At 44.6% G+C, this 19376-nt stretch overlaps 1 protein-coding gene across 4 annotated transcripts in view; it reads left to right on the forward strand.

Annotated features, from left to right (window-relative positions):
• The first annotated feature begins 794 nt into the window (after positions 1 to 794).
• Positions 795 to 19376, forward strand: part of LHFPL6 (LHFPL tetraspan subfamily member 6) — a 204909-nt gene continuing 186327 nt past the window's right edge. The window contains exons 1-2 of one of the 4 annotated variants that reach the window (XM_077298169.1): positions 795 to 1269; positions 8590 to 9138. In XM_077298169.1, coding sequence (XP_077154284.1) covers positions 8754 to 9138 — 385 coding nt within the window. In that variant the 5' untranslated portion in view covers positions 795 to 1269; positions 8590 to 8753. The remainder of the gene's footprint in view (positions 1270 to 8589; positions 9139 to 19376) is intronic. The other 3 variants (XM_077298168.1, XM_077298171.1, XM_077298170.1) reach the window with 3 other exon arrangements.

A 19376-nucleotide genomic window follows, 5' to 3' on the forward strand; every position in this document is an offset into this window, starting at 1 on the left:
CCACACGCAACTCAACACACACAACTTGACACATGAAACTCGCCCTAAAACACACACAAGTCTGGTATTATCCTTCAAAAATAAAAATCTGATTAATAAGCAAACTACAAGAGCAACAAATGTACCATATAGGAAATACGGCAGCTGTCAGTCACATGACCTGTCTATTATGTGTATGTGTGAGCTAATATATACTGCCAGGGGGGAGGGCTTCCTGTTGGCTGGGGATTTATCAGGCTGCCAATAGCAACCAATCACAGCTCAGCTTCTATTTTGCTACAGTTAATTAACCTGAGCTCTGATTGGTTAATATAGGCAACAAAGACATTCTCAGTATAACAAAGCTAATATATGTTGTGAAATGCTTCTATTTGCTTAGTTTTTGCCTTTTAATAATTACATTTCTATCTATTTGTTTTGTGGTTTTTGTGTGCAGAATAAATTTTTGTTAACACATTCTATTTTGCTAACAGCAGTCATTAACCCGGGCGAAGCCGGGTAGTACAGCTAGTATGTTATATAGTCGTGTTACACTCCCCTCACTTCTTGTAGCCTACAAGTGTACAAAGGTATTATACAGTCACCATGTCACAAGTGGGCCTGTGTGACTTCAAATGCAGGGCTGAATTTTAGTCCCAGTCCGGCCCTGGTATACGGTGCAGCACACGGGGCAGAGCCCGGGCCCCGCGGTGTCCGCTGCTGCTCCCTCTCCAGCCTGGAGTTGCCGGTGGGCGGGGCGTGGGCGGGGTCTCCGGTGACTGACGGCTCCCCTGTGAGAGTGACACTGGCCGCCCCGCCCCCTGCCCCGAGCTCCAGGAATGTAGTGATGAGATGTGCGGTGTACGGCGCTGAGTGTGCGGACGGCGGGGAGAGCGGCGTGTGCTCGGCCTGGGCTCTCACACTGCACGGGCTGCTGCTGCCGGTGTGTGCGGCGCGGATCGCTGCCCCGGAGACGATCTCCAGCGCGCTCCGTCCTGGAGCAGGAGAAGGAGGGACATGCAGCATCTCTGGGGTGAGTGACTGTCACTGGACGGGAAAGTTTTCTGACTCTTCTGATACTCGGAGCTCCGGTCACTTCCCCAGGTGTCTCCCATCTGTCAGCGCCAGGAGATCTTAAAGGGATTGTCCTGGATGGGGCAGCGGAGGAGCAAACACCGGACCGGGCTGTGTGAGCACTTCACAACCGTGACAGATCCGCGCTACACACTGTGCCGGAGGGAGAAGCCCCCAACATCTGCCTGTGGCCCCCCACTGTACTGACATGTGTGTGTATGTATAATATATAGTATCTGTGTGTATAAATAGATATAGTGTGTGTATATGTACATAGAATGTGTATACGTGTGTGTGTGTGTGTATATATATATATATATATATATATATATATATATATATATATATATATATATATATAGTGTGTATGTATATACATGTGTACATATATGTAATATCTGTGTGTATATATGTTTATGTATAAATATGTGTGTGTGTGTATATATATATATATATATATATATATATATATATATATATATATATATATACATACATGTCACTTCCTAGTCTATGCATTCAGCTCCCAGATCCTCCCCCCCTCCAGACAATGTGGGGTGGTCTCGAGGAGCGGTGCTGTTAGTTTCCAGTGGTCTTGTACTTTTCTCTGCCCACTGCGGACCCCGTGTACACGGTATACAGAGGGTGTGTTGTAGATGTAACTTGTGCCCAGCGGCATTAGATAGTAAGGCTCGGAGCCCCATAAGGGTGCACTGACATCTTCCAGCATGGATGGGGTTACTGCGCTGTGAGCCCGGACCGGGGGCTTCTTACTGATTCTCCGCTTGGATCCCAAGTGACTGATCCGCCGCACCTGAGCGAGTGGGGGAAGGGAGGGTGGATACAGGGTTCCCATATTATCGGGTTATGTGTCTATTATTATTATTATTATTATTATGTGCATCAGATGTGGCTCCTCCAGGTGCGGAGATTCCCTGCAGCTCAGTAGTGACACACGGGGGGCAGCAGACCTGGGTGGGCTTCACACTCGTCACTCCTCATGTTCTTCTTTTAATAATAATTTTATTTATATAGCGCCAACATATTCCGCAGCGCTTTACAACTTATAGAGGGGACTTGTACAGACAACAGACATTACAGCATAACAGAAATCACAGTTCAAAACAGATACCAGTAGGAATGAGGGCCCTGCTGCTCGCAAGCTTACAATCTATGAGGAAAAGGGGAGACACGAGAGGTGGATGGTAACAATTGCTTTAGTTATTTGGACCAGCCATAGTGTAAGGCTCGGGTGTTCATGTAAAGCTGCATGAACCAGTTAACTACCTAAGTATGTAACAGTACAGACACAGAGGCTATTAACTGCATAAAGTGTATGAGAACATGATGGAGGAACGTGATTATGTTGTTGTTTTTTTATTAATAGGCCACACAGGGATAATTAGGTTAATGCGTTGAGGCGGTAGGCCAATCTGAACAAATGAGTTTTTAGGGCACACTTAAAACTGTGGGGATTGGGGATTAATTGTATTAACCTAGGTAGTGCATTCCAAAGAATCGGCGCCGCACGTGTAAAGTCTTGGAGACGGGAGTGGGAGGTTCTGATTATTGAGGATGCTAACCTGAGGTCATTAGCAGAGCGGAGGGCACGGGTAGGTTGGTAGACTGAGACCAGAGAGGAGATGTAGGGTGGTGCTGAGCCATGGAGTGCTTTGTGGATGAGGGTAGTAGTTTTGTACTGGATTCTGGATTGGATGGGTAGCCAGTGTAATGACTGGCACAAGGTAGAGGCATCGGTGTAACGGTTGGCGAGGAATATGATCCTGGCAGCAGCATTCAGGACAGATTGGAGCGGGGAGAGTCTGGTAAAAGGTAGGCCAATTAGTAGAGAGTTACAATAGTCCAGACGAGAATGAATAAGTGAGACAGTAAGAGTTTTTGCAGAGTCGAAAGTAAGAAAAGGGCGAATTCTGGAAATGTTTTTGAGATGCAGATAAGAAGAGCGAGCCAGTGATCGGATGTGGGGGGTGAATGAAAGCTCGGAATCAAGGATGACTCCAAGGCAGCGGGCATGTTGCTTTGGAGTAATGGTGGAACCGCACACAGAGATGGCAATGTCGGGCAAAGGTAGGTTTGTAGAGGGAGAGAACACGAGGAGTTCAGTTTTTGACAGGTTCAGTTTCAGATAGAGGGAGGACATGATATTAGAGACAGCGGTAAGACAATCACTGGTGTTTTCTAAAAAGGTCAGCGTGATAACAGGAGAAGAGGTATATAATTGGGTGTCGTCAGCATAGAGATGGTACTGGAAACCAAATCTACTGATTGTTTGTCCAATAGGGGCAGTATACAAAGAGAAGAGGAGGGGGCCTAGGACTGATCCTTGAGGAACCCCAACAGTAAGGGGAAGATGAGAGGAGGAGGAACCAGCAAAACAAACAGTGAAGGATCGGCCAGAGAGATAGGAGGAGAACCAGGAGAGAACGGTGTCCTTGAGGCCGATGGAGCGGAGCATAGTGAGAAGGAGCTGATGATCCACAGTGTCGAATGCTGCGGAAAGATCCAAGAGAATTAGCATGGAGTAGTGACCATTAGATTTAGCTGTTAGTAGGTCATTAGAGACTTTAGTGAGGGCAGTTTCAGTAGAGTGTAAAGAGCGGAAACCAGATTGAAGAGGGTCGAGAAGAGAATTATCTGAGAGATAGCAGGTAAGACGGGAGTGGACCAGGCGTTCCAGGAGTTTAGAGATGAAGGGAAGATTAGAGACAGGTCTATAATTAGCGGCACAATTTTGATCGAGGGAGGGCTTTTTAAGTAGTGGATGTATGATGGCATGCTTAAATGTAAAATTCTTTTACAGAATGCCCTACGTTGTGTGATTTCTGCTCCAGTAATTAACGGTTCTATAATACTAATATCACAGCAGAAAAGTAAAATAGTCCCTTAGGCGCCGTGCTCACACCTTCAGTATGTGGTCAGTATTTTACCTCAATATTTGTAGCCAAAACCAGGAGTGGAACAATCAGAGGATAAGTCTAATAGAAACCTATGCACCACTCCTGTATTTATCACCCACTCCTGGTTTTGGCTTACAAATACTGAGGTAAAATACTGACCAAATACTCAACGTGTGAACATGGTCTTCTGACGCTTGGCATTTTCAGGGTTAACTGTTGGAAGTGAAATGGAAAAACTTTGCAAAAGTAACAACATACAAGGCTCTTAGTGATTGACAGCTGTCGGACCTCCACCCTGCGTATGACGGACACTGTTTTCCATAATGAGAGCCTTGAAGGTAATTGTGTTATAAAGCCGACATCTGACTGTCAACATACCGCACAGTATACACCGTCAGCGAGCAATCAGCAGCCTATATACAAGCCAACAACAGAGCGTGGAAGGAAGGCTGACGGTCCTAGGCTGAGGATACCCCAAGAAAAGGTCCATGCAGATCAGTGGCCATATAAAACATCATCAGATTTCCAGTAATCTCCGAGCCGCGTCACAGGGTTTCGTCAATTACAGTTTGATTAATTTTTTAAATATTATTCATGTTGCTCCATGACACGCTGCCTGCAGCTACAGTCACTGAGTATAGAACTCCTCATCCTCCTCCTCATCCTCCTCCTCCTCCTCATCCTCTTCCCACCAAAGGTTTTATCCTCTTAAAATATTTCAATCATCATATCATACAGCACTGTGTACTTACAATTGCTCATTTTACTTTTCTACCCAGATAATTCTCTTTTCTCTGCCCTATGTATAAACATGAAGACTCTTGTCCCTGCTTTGATCGTTCTCCTCGTCATCTCATCGCTCAGCTGCTCCCCTTACTAGGGTGTTTTGCTTTGGATACCACAATGAAAAAGTTGGATGACTTCAAAACACTTTGTAAATCAACCGCATTGTTACTATTCGTGCCTCATTGTACTTCCGTGTGGATCCTCACCAGCAGCACACAACACCCGACACGTACTTTTCTTTAAATTTGGCTTATCTGACAGCCAAAAATACACCAAAGAAGAAGCACTAAGCGAAAAAGTAATAAAATATAGAAATTTTATTATAACACCAATAAAATCAATCAAGTAAATACCATATATAACCAAGGGGAACCAAAAAATACAGAAAAACCACAAGGTATGGCTGGAAAAAGTGGTAACAGTCAATATGGAGTAACCTTCACAATATCAGCATCATCATAATGACAGCAAAGTAATCACAGATTCAAAGGACTTATATATATAAAACATTAATAATACACCTGATACCACAGCCGTCAATGACAATGAACCCAAAGCCAGTGCATATATATGATAAAATAATAGTTTATATGAAGATAAAGTGCAAAGTACCAGCTAGGAATAAATATAAGTATCAACAAATGGTAACGTTTTTAAGGGTTCAGAATCATTGTAAGCCGAAGCATCAGAGGATATAATAACAGCATTAGAAAAAAGCAAGTAAAGGGAACTAAGCTTTCCTGAGCGAAACGTGCGTCGGGTGTCGTGGGTCCCTGGCTGGTGGTCTATACTGGGTAAATATGTTCCCTTTTCTTGCTTTTTTCTAATGCTGTTATTATATCCTCTGATGCTTCAGCTTACAATGATTCTGAACCCTTAAACGTTACCATTTGTTGATACTTATATTTATTCCTAGCTGGTACTTTGCATTTTATCTTTATATAAACTATTATTTTATCATATATATGCACTGGCTTTGGGTTCATTGTCATTGACGGCTGTGGTATCAGGTGTATTATTAATGTTTTATATATAAGTCCTTTGAATATGTGATTACTTTGCTGTCATTATGATGATGCTGAGATTGTGAAGGTTACTCCATATTGACTGTTACCACTTTTTCCAGCCATACCTTGTGGTTTTTCTGTATTTTTTGGTTCCCCTTGGTTATATATGGTATTTACTTGATTGATTTTATTGGTGTTATAATAAAATTTCTATATTTTATTACTGTTTCGCTTAGTGCTTCTTCTTTGGTGTATTTATGACTACTTGCCTGGCGTAATAATGATTTATGTGCGGTTTATAGGTGTAATTATCTGACAGCCAGCATCACATGCTGTTGAGCAACATGTCATTGCTGTGACTGATAATCGGAAGCATCCGGAGACCCTTGTGATTGGTAGCCCAAAAATGGCAATGACTTTAAAGAAGCACTAGACCTAAAACACATGATTACAGGGGTTCTCCTGGACTTTAACATTGATGTCATATCCTTAGAATCTGTTGGGGTGACACCCGGCACCTCAGCCAATCAGCTGTTCCCATTGTCGGCTGGGTACTGCACATCCACCACCTATTCAAAGCAATAAGGGCTGGATGTGCAGTACCCAGCCGTGGCCACTATATAGTCGACGGAGCTGTGGAACTCCATAGCTTTGCAGTTCCGGCCTCCGCTTACACTTGAGCAGCTGATTGGCGGGGTGCCGGTTCTCACACCCCCACTGATCAGACAATGATGACCTATCCTAAGGAATTGGGTGAAAGTAATCAGCTCATCTTCCAGGGAGGAAAATTCAGTGTGACGACCATTTTGTGTTCACAAAGGAACCCTTGTGGACCTTGTTTGGTCGGGGTGTGGTGCAAGGAGTGTTGGAACTCGCCAGACTGGTATTCGGGTCAGAAATGGAAGAAGGGTCCATGAGGATTGCCTCCACACTGATGGGAAAATGTTAAAACATAACAAAGCTCTAATTTATCATTGTCCCACTGGTGCTAGAGCCCAGTCCTCATGGACCCTTCCTCCATATCCTAAGGATAGGCCATCAGTGTTAAAGTCCCGGATAACCCCTTTAATGTAGAATAGATACACTCGACCTCGCTGTTTATGAAATTGCCAAGTTTTCTGAATTTCCAAATACAAACAGAATTAATTGTGTACTTGTCACTCCTATTTCTGCTAGCTAGTATCCAAGAGCTAGAACTTGGCCAAGGGGGAGAGGCTTAGTGTGTCTCCTTCTGCAGACAGGGCAGTGGGGGGAGGCTCCTTCTGCAGACAGGGCAGTGGGGGGAGGCTCCTTCTGCAGACAGGGCAGTGGGGGGAGGCTCCTTCTGCAGACAGGGCAGTGGGGGGAGTCTCCATCTGCAGACAGGGCAGTGGGGGGAGGCGCCTTCTGCACACCGGGCAGTGGGGGGAGGCTCCGGTCTGCAGACAGGGCAGTGGGGGGAGGCGCCTTCTGCACACCGGGCAGTGGGGGGAGGCTCCGGTCTGCAGACAGGGCAGTGAGGGGAGGCTCCTTCTGCGGCTGGTTCCCTTACAGTTAGGATATGTGCACACGTTGCAGATTTGCCTGTGGAATTTTCTGTGCAGATGCTGAATTTCTTGGCAGAAAACACAGGTCAGAATCTGTGCCTTTTTTTGGTATGTGCACACGTTGCAGATTTTTGTGCAGATTTCTTCCTTTTTTAACCCCTGCAGATTTCTATTATGGAATGGGTGCAGAAACGCAGCAGATCTGCAAAAAGAATTGACATGGTCCTTTTTTGAATCTGCTGCGTTTTCCGTGCAGATTTTTCCGCACCATTAGCACAGCATTTTTTTGCCATTGATTTACATTGTACTGTAGAAGAAATATCTATCTATCTATCTATCTATCTATCTATCTATCTAGATGGGATCAAATAAGAGAAGGAGATGAAACAAGGAATTTCTGGGATTTTTTTGTGTGTACATTCAGGCTATGTGCACACGTTCCGGATTTTTTGCATTTTTTTCGGCGGTTTTCCGCCATCAATTTTAATGCATTCCACAATTTTTGTGCCAATGTTGCAGTTTTTTTCCGTGAAAAAAATGCATCGCGGATTTGCCGCTATATTATTGCATTGGGAACTTTACTCAGGAAAATTCTGCAAACTCTCCTGAACGTGTGCACATAGCCTAAAGGTAAGCATATTATATGTTGTACATTTATTTCTACATAACCCGCTAAAGGACTTGATCCGTTATTCAGTGGATCACGTTGATTAGTAGCATGATATCATGAGTTCTTGAATGATCATTAAACGTACATAAGGAAGGCTCTTATTGTATCTTGAATGTGAGCGGACTTGTTAATAAATCAGCGATTTCCAATCCAACGTGTTACTTGCTAGAATTGATTACTTAGCATTCTTTCCTAATCCTTGAATTTACGGATAGCACCGACTTTTTATTTTTTTTCCCACTTTTTGCCTTTGATTATTTGTCATACGGATGAACCCTTTCCAACAAAGAGTCTATTAAAGGTCTCTGCATTCTTTCTGGGATGCTTGTCCGGGTTTTGTGCCGCGGCTGTGTATCCTAAGGCGACCACTCATTTGTGTCACTAAATTAAATTTCCTGATTTAACGAGGAGAGTCCCGCCGTTGGTTTCCCCTTTGCTGGTTTATATTCAGTATGCTAACTCGATAATGTGCTTATTCTATGACATGGAGTGATCCGTTCCTGCACTTCCTTTCTCACCATGGATAAACATTGACTCGACATGAAAATAATATATTTTTTTCTTATCATCTGGGTCTGGTTTTATTTGCTTTCCTACTAATAATTATATTTGTTTTCCTCCTTCCTCAGGAATCCCTTAGCGGAAAAAGTATTGACTTCAGCCTCTGGAAATTGAACCGTGCAGGATTACATTGTATTTGGGAATTACTCAACACATAATTTTCCCTTGGATAACCTTGTTTGTTTTAACTCTGTTTAACCTTTGATGAAGTTTACCTTGTTGGCGGGGCATCATGGCATCGAGCTTGACGTGTACCGGGGTGATCTGGGCACTGCTCTCCTTCCTGTGTGCTGGAGCATCTTGCGTGGGGTTTTTTATGCCTTATTGGCTTTTGGGCTCTCAGTTGGATAAACCGGTGTCTTTTGGTACTTTCCGGAGATGTTCTTACCCTGTACGAGATGAGAGTCTGCAGACCACAGTCATGGTGGAACAGTGTGGTCGCTATGCCTCTTTCCAAGCCATTCCAAGCCCCGAGTGGAGAATCTGTACGGTGGTTACTGGACTTGGATGTGGTCTTCTCCTCCTGGTGGCCTTGACCGCTATCATGGGATGTTGTGTCTCTGAGCTTATCTCCAGGACTGTTGGAAGAGTGGCTGGTGGGATACAGTTTCTTGGTGGTGAGTTAAATGATTTGTGACTTATCTTTCATACATTCTGATGACTTTGATGGATATTTGCGACCTTATTCTTTCGTAAATATGCACTTTCATTTTTTGTTCACAATTTTCACCTTACTGTCTGTTTTCTTGTCTGATTTTCTTCATTAGTTAGTAAAGCTTATTTCCATCTTTAGAAGATACCACCTATCCAAGGGATAGGTGATAATTTTCTGAGTAGTAGGGGTGTGACCACTGGACCATCAATGTTCCTGAGAACAAGGATCTGCAGGGTCCAATCTGAATGAAGTGGTGGTGGCATTCACATCGCCCCTCCATGCATTCCCTATGAAGCTGCCAGAAAAAAGCCGAGCACTGTGCTGGGGTATTTCTAGTACTATACTGGGGTATTTCTAGTACTATACTGGGGTATTTCTAGCTCTAGCACTGTGCTAGGGTATTTCCAGTACTATACTAGGGTATTTCTAGCTCCAGCACTGTGCTAGGGTATTTCCAGTACTATACTGCGGTATTTCTAGCTCTAGCACTGTGCTAGGGTATTTCTAGTACTATACTAGGGTATTTCTAGTACTATACTAGGGTATTTCTATTGCTGTGCTAGGCACACCTCCATTCAGACAGCACATTTCAGAGCCCTGTGTTTTTAATCAGTGGTGTCCTATGAGTGGGTGATTAACGTCTACAGATGGGACTAGACCTTTCATTAAATAAAGAGACTTTTATAATTTAGTTTTATTATATAAACTTAGTTCTGAATTTGCTGAGTCCCTCACAGCATAAGCCTGCAGCTGTTGTAGATTCTTAACATGCCTGGGAGTCATTTTTGCCTCCTTGGCAGTAAAATGAAGGAGTTCCTCACCTACCATGATACAATTTATTTAACCAAAACCAATTGTATTTGTAAACCACTAACAAGATGGGTTTTTTTTCGGTTGGAATGGTAACTACCGGTAGCTAAAAGTCTTTGAACCAACTCTGGACACATCCCTCATGGCAGTATGTCCAGTCTGCCCCTGCCGTCCATACTGAAGTTCAACAAAACCAGTTTGCTCGAAACCTTACAGCTGTGAGGGTATGTTCCCATTGAAAGCCTATAGGAATATGAAGACTAAAAAAAAATGCCCGGAGGACAATAGGGCGCTTCTTAGGGCATCTTGTAAGCATTTTCACATTTTATTAATTGCTTAATGGATTTCTAAAAACGTCAGTAAAAAGAAGGCCAAAAAATAGCTTTAAAAAAAAAGCAGGTGGAAAAAAGTTTGTTTTAGGAAATGACCCCCCCCAAAAAACACCGGAAAAAAATGTTGAAAAATTCCAGAAAAAAGCGATTCCTGAATCATGTACAGTTTTTTGATCACTGAAAAAAGACATGAGACTCATAAGATAAATAATGTTCTGATCTTGTGAGGTTGAACAGCTACAGAATGTTCCTGGTTTTTGACTCTGGTCTTCTGGAGATGACAAGTGGCATCAGGACATCTAGGAGTTCATTTTCCTCTCGGGAATGTTGTGGTTTCTTATGGTAGGGGTCTGTCTGCATATATTTTACCATGTGTGGGGTCTTTTCATGATCACATAATGACTCTGAATGGACCACGAAGCCCCTCTGAAGCGGCCAGTTCACATGCAGAGTTGCGTCTGGTGTCTTTCCTTGTTGATTTTTCTGTTCCATGCTTGTGGATATCCTGGACAGCGCGGCGTCCATCTGCAATCCAAGAGCATATCACAGTTCTGCACCGCCTTATATCTTCTCTCATCTGTCTATCGCCCTACACGTGCCCTCCGTTCTACAAATGACCTAAGGCTAAAGGTAACTTCACACTAAACGATATCGCTAGCGATCCGTGACGTTGCAGCATCCTGGCTAGCGATATCGTTTAGTTTGACACGCAGCAGCGATCAGGATCCTGCTGTGATATCGCTGGTCGTTGAACAAAGTTCAGAACTTTATTTGGTCGTCAGACCGGCGTTTATCGTCGTGTTTGACACCAAAAGCAACGATACCAGCGATGTTTTACACTGGTAACCAGGGTAAACATCGGGTTGCTAAGCGCAGGGCCGCGCTTAGTAACCCGATATTTACCCTGGTTACCAGTGTAAAATGTAAAAAAAACAAACACTACATACTCACCTTCGCATCCCCCGCCGTCTGCTTCCCACACTGACTGAGCGCCGTAAAGTGAAAGTGAAAGTACAGCACAGCGGTGACGTCACCGCTGTGCTGTTAGGGCCGGCGCTCAGTCATTGCAGGAAGCGGACGCCGGGGGACGTGAATGTGAGTATGTAGTGTTTGGTTTTTTTACATTTTACGCTGGTAACCAGGGTAAACATCGGGTTACTAAGCGCGGCCCTGCGCTTAGTAACCCGATGTTTACCCTGGTTACCCGGGGACCTCGGCATCGTTGGTCGCTGGAGAGCGGTCTGTGTGGCAGCTCTCCAGCGATCAAACAGCGACGCTGCAGCGATCGGCATCGTTGTCTGTATCGCTGCAGCGTCGCTTAATGTGAAGGTACCTTAACATCCCCTGTAATCCGAACCTCACACCTCCGTCTCCAAGACTTCTCTCGTGCTGCGCCAGCTCTCTGGAATGCACTTCCCCAATCAGACTGATACCTAGCCCCGACCTATTCAAGCGCGCTTTGAAAACCCATCTCTTCAAACAAGCCTACCACATGAACTACTCAGTAAACTAACTTTGCCCTGTTCCCTCCTTCCAAATATTACTCTGAATCTGCACCCTACTATTCATCTGTCTCCACACCCTCTATGCACACGATAACTGCACTTGATACTTGACTATTGCACTTAACCACACGGGCTGATGACCGGATCATGCAGCTTTGTATGAAAATCCCTATGTATTATAATTGCCAGACCTGAAATAACAAGCACTTTTCACCTATTGTGTCCCCCCCATTTCCTTGTAGATTGTAAGCTTGCGAGCAGGGACCTCACTCCTAATGTCACTGTTTAAGGCTAGTTTCACATTTGCGTTTGTAGGAGCTGCGGAGGGCTGCTGACTTCCTCCGTGAAGCCCCGCCCTCGGACGCATCTCCGCCACTAGCTCCGCCTACTTCTGCATGCGGCCGCCGTACCTATCTTTAACATTAGGTACGCAGGTCATGCCGCTGTATGCGGATGCTTCCGCATGCGTCGTTTTGATGATGCATCGTCAAAACGACGCATGCGGAAGCATCCGCATACAGGTGCACGACCTGCGTACCTAATGTTAAAGATAGGTATGCAGGTCGCATACCGGCCGAATGCAGAAGTAGGCGGAGCTAGCGGCCGAGGGCGGGGCTTCACGGAAGAAGTCCGCAGCTCCTACAAACGCTAGTGTGAAACCGGCCTAAATTGTCTTTACTTGTATTGAATTTATTGTCTGTACATGTCCCCGCTTAATTGTAAAGTGCTGCGGAATATGTTGGCGCTATATAAATAAAAAATATTATTATTATAATAATGATCAGTTGTGTGTATAGACAAGCTAATGTATCTTGTTTGTTAGTTTTATTGTTTGATGATGTCCGGTCGGGAGATTGGATAATAGATATCTAGGAATAGGAAAGACTGTCGAGAACACGGAGGCTGAATGTTTAGTGCCGAGAGCAGCGGAGTTACTGGATCACCTACAAAAAGTTTTATTTCTTGTTAATATTTAGCAGTTGGTTTGACAGTAACAATGATGTAACTGAAGTGGAATGTGCACCTGCCTACGAGCGTGGCAGAATGGAGTCTAATGACCCGAACTTGCAGAAAAATGATATTTTTCCCTTTTTTCTATGGTGCCAGAAGTCTTATGTACCACATAGTCACTACATGCACGACTTGGGTTTTGTAGACAAGTGAAGATTACGATATGTAAGTCTAGAATATAAAGGAAAGGTAATATAAAGTGGAACGCTGAAAAGCCTGCAAGGGTATACTGAACATACATATGTGTGTAACATCTAATATATATTTACCTTGTAATGTCTTCACATCCTGTTCCATCCGGATCCCAGAATTCCAAGCGGCAGAAGTTCACCGACCGCCATATTTGGACACCAAAGTGATGGGTGTCTCAATATGGAAATTGCTGGTGGTACCAACCTCTTGTGTGGTACCACCAGCAGAACACCATCGCAACACACACACACACACACACACACACACACACACACACACACACACACACTGTATATGCTATACGCACCACACACACTCTATACGCCATACACAGCCTCTTGCGTGGTACCACCAGTGGAACACTGTCACGAAAACGCCGCCGCCGGGATCAGCAAAATGATTGACTGACCGCCGCCATCTTTGTACAGGAAAAGCGCAAGCATAGTTTTAATGTGACCGCCGCTATCTGTCTGCACAAAGATGGCGGCGGTCTGATTTACTTCGCCTGCGCGAATTCGACGCGGGTCCAGTGAATCATTCGGCTAATCCCGGCGGCAGATGCACACAGAGTAAAGTCCTTTATTTGAAAGAAGCACTCTCCACCCTCTCTCACCTATTTGTTACTACACAATTAAAAATAATAAAACATCATATTCGTCACCTGTCCGACGATAAATCAAATGTCCCAAGACGTGCTCCAACTCTGCTACACATGGATTGCATGGCTGAGCGGTGGCATGATGCGACCGCTCAGCTATTAATCCAGGAGACAATGATTTGAGCCTGCGTACTCGGCTTCAGAGCCAAGTGGTCACGTCTACAATAGTCACCTCACTGATGTTAGCATTCGCTGTTTGAGAACTTTCTCACGTGCACTGATGTCAGTGAGGTCACCGGGACTATAAACTCCGCTTGTCTTATTGAGGTCACTGCTTGGCGCTGAAGCTGAGTTTTCGGGCTCGACTCAGTGTCTCCTGGATTCATGGCTGAGCAGTCGCATCATGCCACCACTCAGCCATCCAGATGTAGCTGAGATGGGCTCTTTGTGGAACAAATGGATTATCGGCAGACAGGTAAGTATAAGTTTGCTTTTTTGTTTTGTGAATAAATGGGTTAAAGGGTCGGGGAGTTTTATTTCGAATAAAGGACTTTATTCTGGCTGTGTCTTTATTAAAATCTAATTATGGGGTTAGTAGTGGGGACGTCTTATAGACGCTTCTCTATTACTAACTCCTGCACTTGATGTCAGCGGCTATAAAACAGCTGACATCAGCCCCACAACTATTACCCCACTTGCCACCACACAAGGGCAAGTGAGACGAGTGGAGGCTTAGAGACAGAATTGGCGCATCTTAGGGATGCACCATTTCTAGGGCAGCTGAGGGCTGATATTCTTAGTCTGGGAGGGGGCCAATATCCATGGATCCTTATATCAGCCCACAGCCGTCTGTTTAGCCTTTGCTGGATATTGAAAACTAGATGGTGGCCCGATTCTAACGCATCGGGTATTCTAGAATATGTATGTCCACGTAGTATATTGCCCAGCCACGTAGTATATTGCCCAGCCACGTAGTATATTGCCCAGCCACGTAGTATATTGCCCAGCCACGTAGTATATTGCCCAGCCACGTAGTATATTGCCCAGCCACGTAGTATATTGCCCAGCCACGTAGTATATTGCCCAGCGACATAGTATATTGCCCAGTGACATAGTATATTCCCCAGTGACATAGTATATTCCCCAGTGACGTAGTATACAGCACAGTGACGTAGTATATTGCCCAGTGACGTAGTATACAGCACAGAGCCACGTAGTATATTGCCCAGCCACGTAGTATATTGCCCAGCCACGTATGTCACAGGTTAAAAAAATAAAAAATAAACATATACTCACCTTCCGCAGGCACGTTGTAGTTCTGTCACCTGTGTGGGGTGCAGGCGGCAGCTTCCGGTCCCAGGGTGTGATGACGTCGTGGTCACATGACCATGACGTCATGGCAGGCCCTTCTCCCAGACCATCCTTGCCACCGGAACGTGCCGCTTGCATGGACCGGCTGGAGCATCGCGAGGAGCAGGAAAGGCGGCGGAAGGTGAGTATATAATGATTTTTTATTTTTTAAAATAATTTTTAACATTAGATGTTTTTACTATTGACGCTGCATAGGCTGCATCAATAGTAAAAACTTGGTCACACAGGGATAATAGCGGCGGTAACGGAGTGCGTTACCCGCGGCATAACGCGGTCCGTTACCGCCGGCATTAACCCTGTGTGAGGGGTGTATGCGGGCGCCGGGCACTGAGTGCAGGGAGTAAGGAGCGGCCATTTTCTTCCGGACTGTGCGTGTCGCTGATTGGTCGTGGCAATGGTCGTGGGCATTTTGCCACGACCAATCAGCGACTTGGATTCCATGACAGACAGAGGCCGCGACCAATGAATATCCGTGACAGACAGAAGGACAGACAGACAGAAAGACGGAAGTGACCCAATTATATAGTAGATAGGGGGGGGGACCCATGGACCCATGTCATTTTTTTTTTTTTGGGGGGGGGAGGGGTCTCCCCTATATTAACCAGCAAAGGCTAAGAAAACAGCTGTCAGCTATTAATGCCCTGGGAGGCTTTATGGATGGATATTTCCCTTTCCCAGAATATTAACATCAGCCCCCAGCCGTCGGCTTTTAGTCAGTTGGCTATGACAATTACAGCGTACCCCACATTGGTTTTTTTCATTTACTTTTTTATTCAATAAATGCATTGTACAGTGAAAAACACTCACTGACAGCACTGTATAACACTGACATGTTTATTAGTGCCACTCTCATCAGCGTGCTCTCGCCGTTATCACTGACAGTAGGTATACGCTGATGGGAGTAGTAGTAGTATTAGATGTAACCTTTTTTACCGCCGGTCACAGCTGCTGTTTCCCGTAATATATAATGAACTTCCATTCTGGTTCAGTTCACTTTTTTTTTTAAAAAAAGTTCAGTCGGACCTGAACATCCACGGGTTCACCCATCACTACTGTCCACCCATGCACCCAAGTCTTTTTTGGTGTCAGTGTTACCCAGTGTTTTACTATTTAGTACATAATTATACATTTTATTTCCGCTGACAAGGAGCATGACCTTACATTGATGTACATCAATTTTCAATTGCCATTTCTCAGCCCAAGCCTCCAGCTTACATAAATCCTTCTGTAATATATAAATTACTCTGTATTGATTACCCTGCAGAGTTTAGTATCATCTGCAAATATTGTCTTTCTACTATGTATGTCCCCTATATCATGAGGAATATAAATCGCTATCCTCATCAATGTCCACATACTGACTGATGATGGCAGCTAGGCATGTATATTGAGCCTGGGCTCGCTCAGTTGGCTTGAGATGCCTTTTTGTGCTGCAATTTTTCCAAAAAAGTGTTAAAGACATGGAGATTGTTCTGCACATTTGGAAAATTGCGTAAAAAAAAAATGCGCATTGTGTGATCATGGTTTAATATTGAATTTGAATTTTAGACTGTGCTAAATGACGACTTTGGACAACGATCTGTATTGTGTGGCCAAAAAATAATATTCTTCTGCAACACTGCAGCATATTATACAGTAGGTGAATGGAGTTGCATTGGGTATTGCAGCCATGACAAGCAAGTTGCTATGTATTTAGGAGGCTCAATATGTGATTTTATTAGCCAAGCCAGCCCCCTTTTGACATTGACAAGGGGGCTGGCTTAGCTATGACGCTGAGTCAGACTTTTCATTCCCCTTCAAGCACATCACAGACAGAGAAGGGAAGAGGCTCAATGCTTGTGTCGGACCAAATGTGGAAGTGGGGCTTTCTGCAGACCATTCAGAGACCTTTTTATGTCCATGGACAACCCTTTTAAAGCTAAGCTGGAGACACCTAGCTAGTAAGAGGGCTTGTCAAAACGGATAAGAGATTTCACACGCAGAAGAGATGAGGTCAAGTTTTAGGATATGATTACTAAAGAATCTGAAAGCTACCCGAAAAGAAGCGCCCTTGGGGACATGAAGACATAAGGACGGGGATTTATGTATGGTATTACTCGCCCTTTCTGCTCGTACGAGCAATGTACAAATTGCAAGTAGCCGGTGCACTTCCATATTTGTGGCTGGCACATTTTTCTATGATAATGTAGCACTATAAGCCGCTCACTAAACACTTGTATCATGAGATTAGCTCTAAGTCCGTTTTGTTTCTGGCTTTCTTGCTGTTTTTATTTTTTTTGCACCAAACTTGAGCCAAACATTTTGCACAATGTTTGATAAATTTGTTATTGTTTAATTTTAACACTTCTGCCTAGAGATCTTTCTGCACATTTGCGTTCCACCCCTCTTCTGGAGTGACAATTGCCTTTTTTTTTTTTTTTTTTTTTTTTTTTTTTTTAAATATTCACAATTTATAAATCTGGTTCAAACCTATCTGCATAGTAACCAAACCCACTTAACCATCATTATGTGAAAAGTTGCAAGAGAGACATGAAAAAATTACAAAATGTCACAAAAGCCTTGGTGAATGTCCTTTAAAGGGAACGTGTCACCAGCTTTTCCCCATATAGAATACGGCCATCCCCATTACGGGTCTAGTACAGCATTCTAGAATGCTATAAAAAAAAGTCCCCAATCCCCTCTAGAGATCCCAAAAAAAGACCTTTTATTATAGTCAGACGGTGCAGGTCCAGTCCAATGGGCGTTGCTTGTCTTAATCCGGCGCCGCCTCTCTTCCTTCAATCGCCATCCTCCCCTGTTTTGTGTGGTTGATGCATCCTACGTCATCCCCGCGGTGTCCTCCATCGTGCTCCTGCGCAGGCGCACTTCTCTCTGCCCGGCTGAGGCCGGAGCACCATCCTGTAGTGCGCATGCATCGGCTTTACTTCTGGTGCACTTTAGCTTTTCCCAGTGCATGCGCATTACAGTACTGTGCTCTGCGCTCGGCAGGGCAGAGAGACGAGCACCTGCGCAGGAGCACGATGGAGGACACCATGGGAATGATGTAGGACTCGTCATAAACGCGAAGGAGGACGGCGATTGTAGGAAGAGAGGAGGAGCTGGAACAAGACCAGAGATGCCCATTGGACCGCTCCACCTGTGAGCATAATAAAAGGTCTTTTCAGGGATCTGTAGAGGGGATTGTGGACTAATTTACAACATTCTAGTGTGCTATAAAAGAAGCCTTAATGGTGGTGGCTGCACTTTATATGGGGCACATCTGATAACATTTTCCCTTTTAATAAATTATATTCTATGTTGGTCACATCTTCTAGAAGCTATACAGTTAACATGATATGCAGTTGAAAAGTCAGTACTCCACTCCATAATGCCCTCCTGAGTGCCCTCTTATAAGTATTGATGCCCCCTCAATACCCTCTCAAAAAGTAATAATGCCACCCCATGCAAAAAAATATGTTTACACTCCCCTAATACGAAGGACCAAACAGAGTTGGCCGGCACAGGCGGCAAACTGTACCCCGAGATCCCACTCTATTGGTGTCATGTTGGTGCCGATAGAGTTCACAGTGCCGTTTGCCCAGAGATTCAGTTAGTAGATAAATTGTTTCACTGCACACTCAAGACAAAGTGAAGGCATTTACAAAGAAGCGACTCTAACGTTTTGACCCACTCGGGCCTTGATCACAAAGTCCCTTTTATAAGGAAAAGAGGTCCAAATGCCACATGAAGATCCCAGTAGGGACCGGTATATAACAAGTTCCTTGGTAAGGGTGGCTGTCAGGGTTCTCCTGCACCTTTTGTGAGCGCCTTTGTGATCAAGGCCCGAGCAGGTCAAAACGTTGGAGTCGCTTCTGTGTATATACCTTCACTTTGTCCGCCACTTGCACTTGTGTTGAACAATCATTAAAGATTATTTGCATGAAAACTCTTGAGTGTGTCGTGAAGCAATTTATCTACTATATGATCCATGAATTTGCCACTCCCTTCCACCGGCACCTTTTCCTCCAGCTGTGTGCACGCCATCTTCTACATTGCCCAGAGATCTGAGGTACCCGGTGGGAAGCCTAGGGTATGTACACTGTCCCGGATCTTCAGCGCAGTGGCACCGTGGCTACTTTCTTTACTTTTTGGGGTGGTAAATTTTTGTACCCAATGCCATGGCCTCCATGGCCCCCCCATGGCCACCGATGTCGTTACTGGATTGCCAGGATCGGGTCATACATTGCTGTAAGGTCGGATGGGGAACGTGACGATTGTCGGCTGGTTTATTGGGCTGATGAATATTTTCTCTCAGGTAGTAGTGAGGGGACGTGTGGACGCTGACAGGTCAGAGCTTCTCTACAAAGCCGGATGGACTTTGCATTCCAAATAACCATGAATT

This window comes from Ranitomeya variabilis, chromosome 3, assembly GCF_051348905.1.
Source record: "Ranitomeya variabilis isolate aRanVar5 chromosome 3, aRanVar5.hap1, whole genome shotgun sequence".
Lineage (NCBI taxonomy): Eukaryota > Metazoa > Chordata > Amphibia > Anura > Dendrobatidae > Ranitomeya > Ranitomeya variabilis.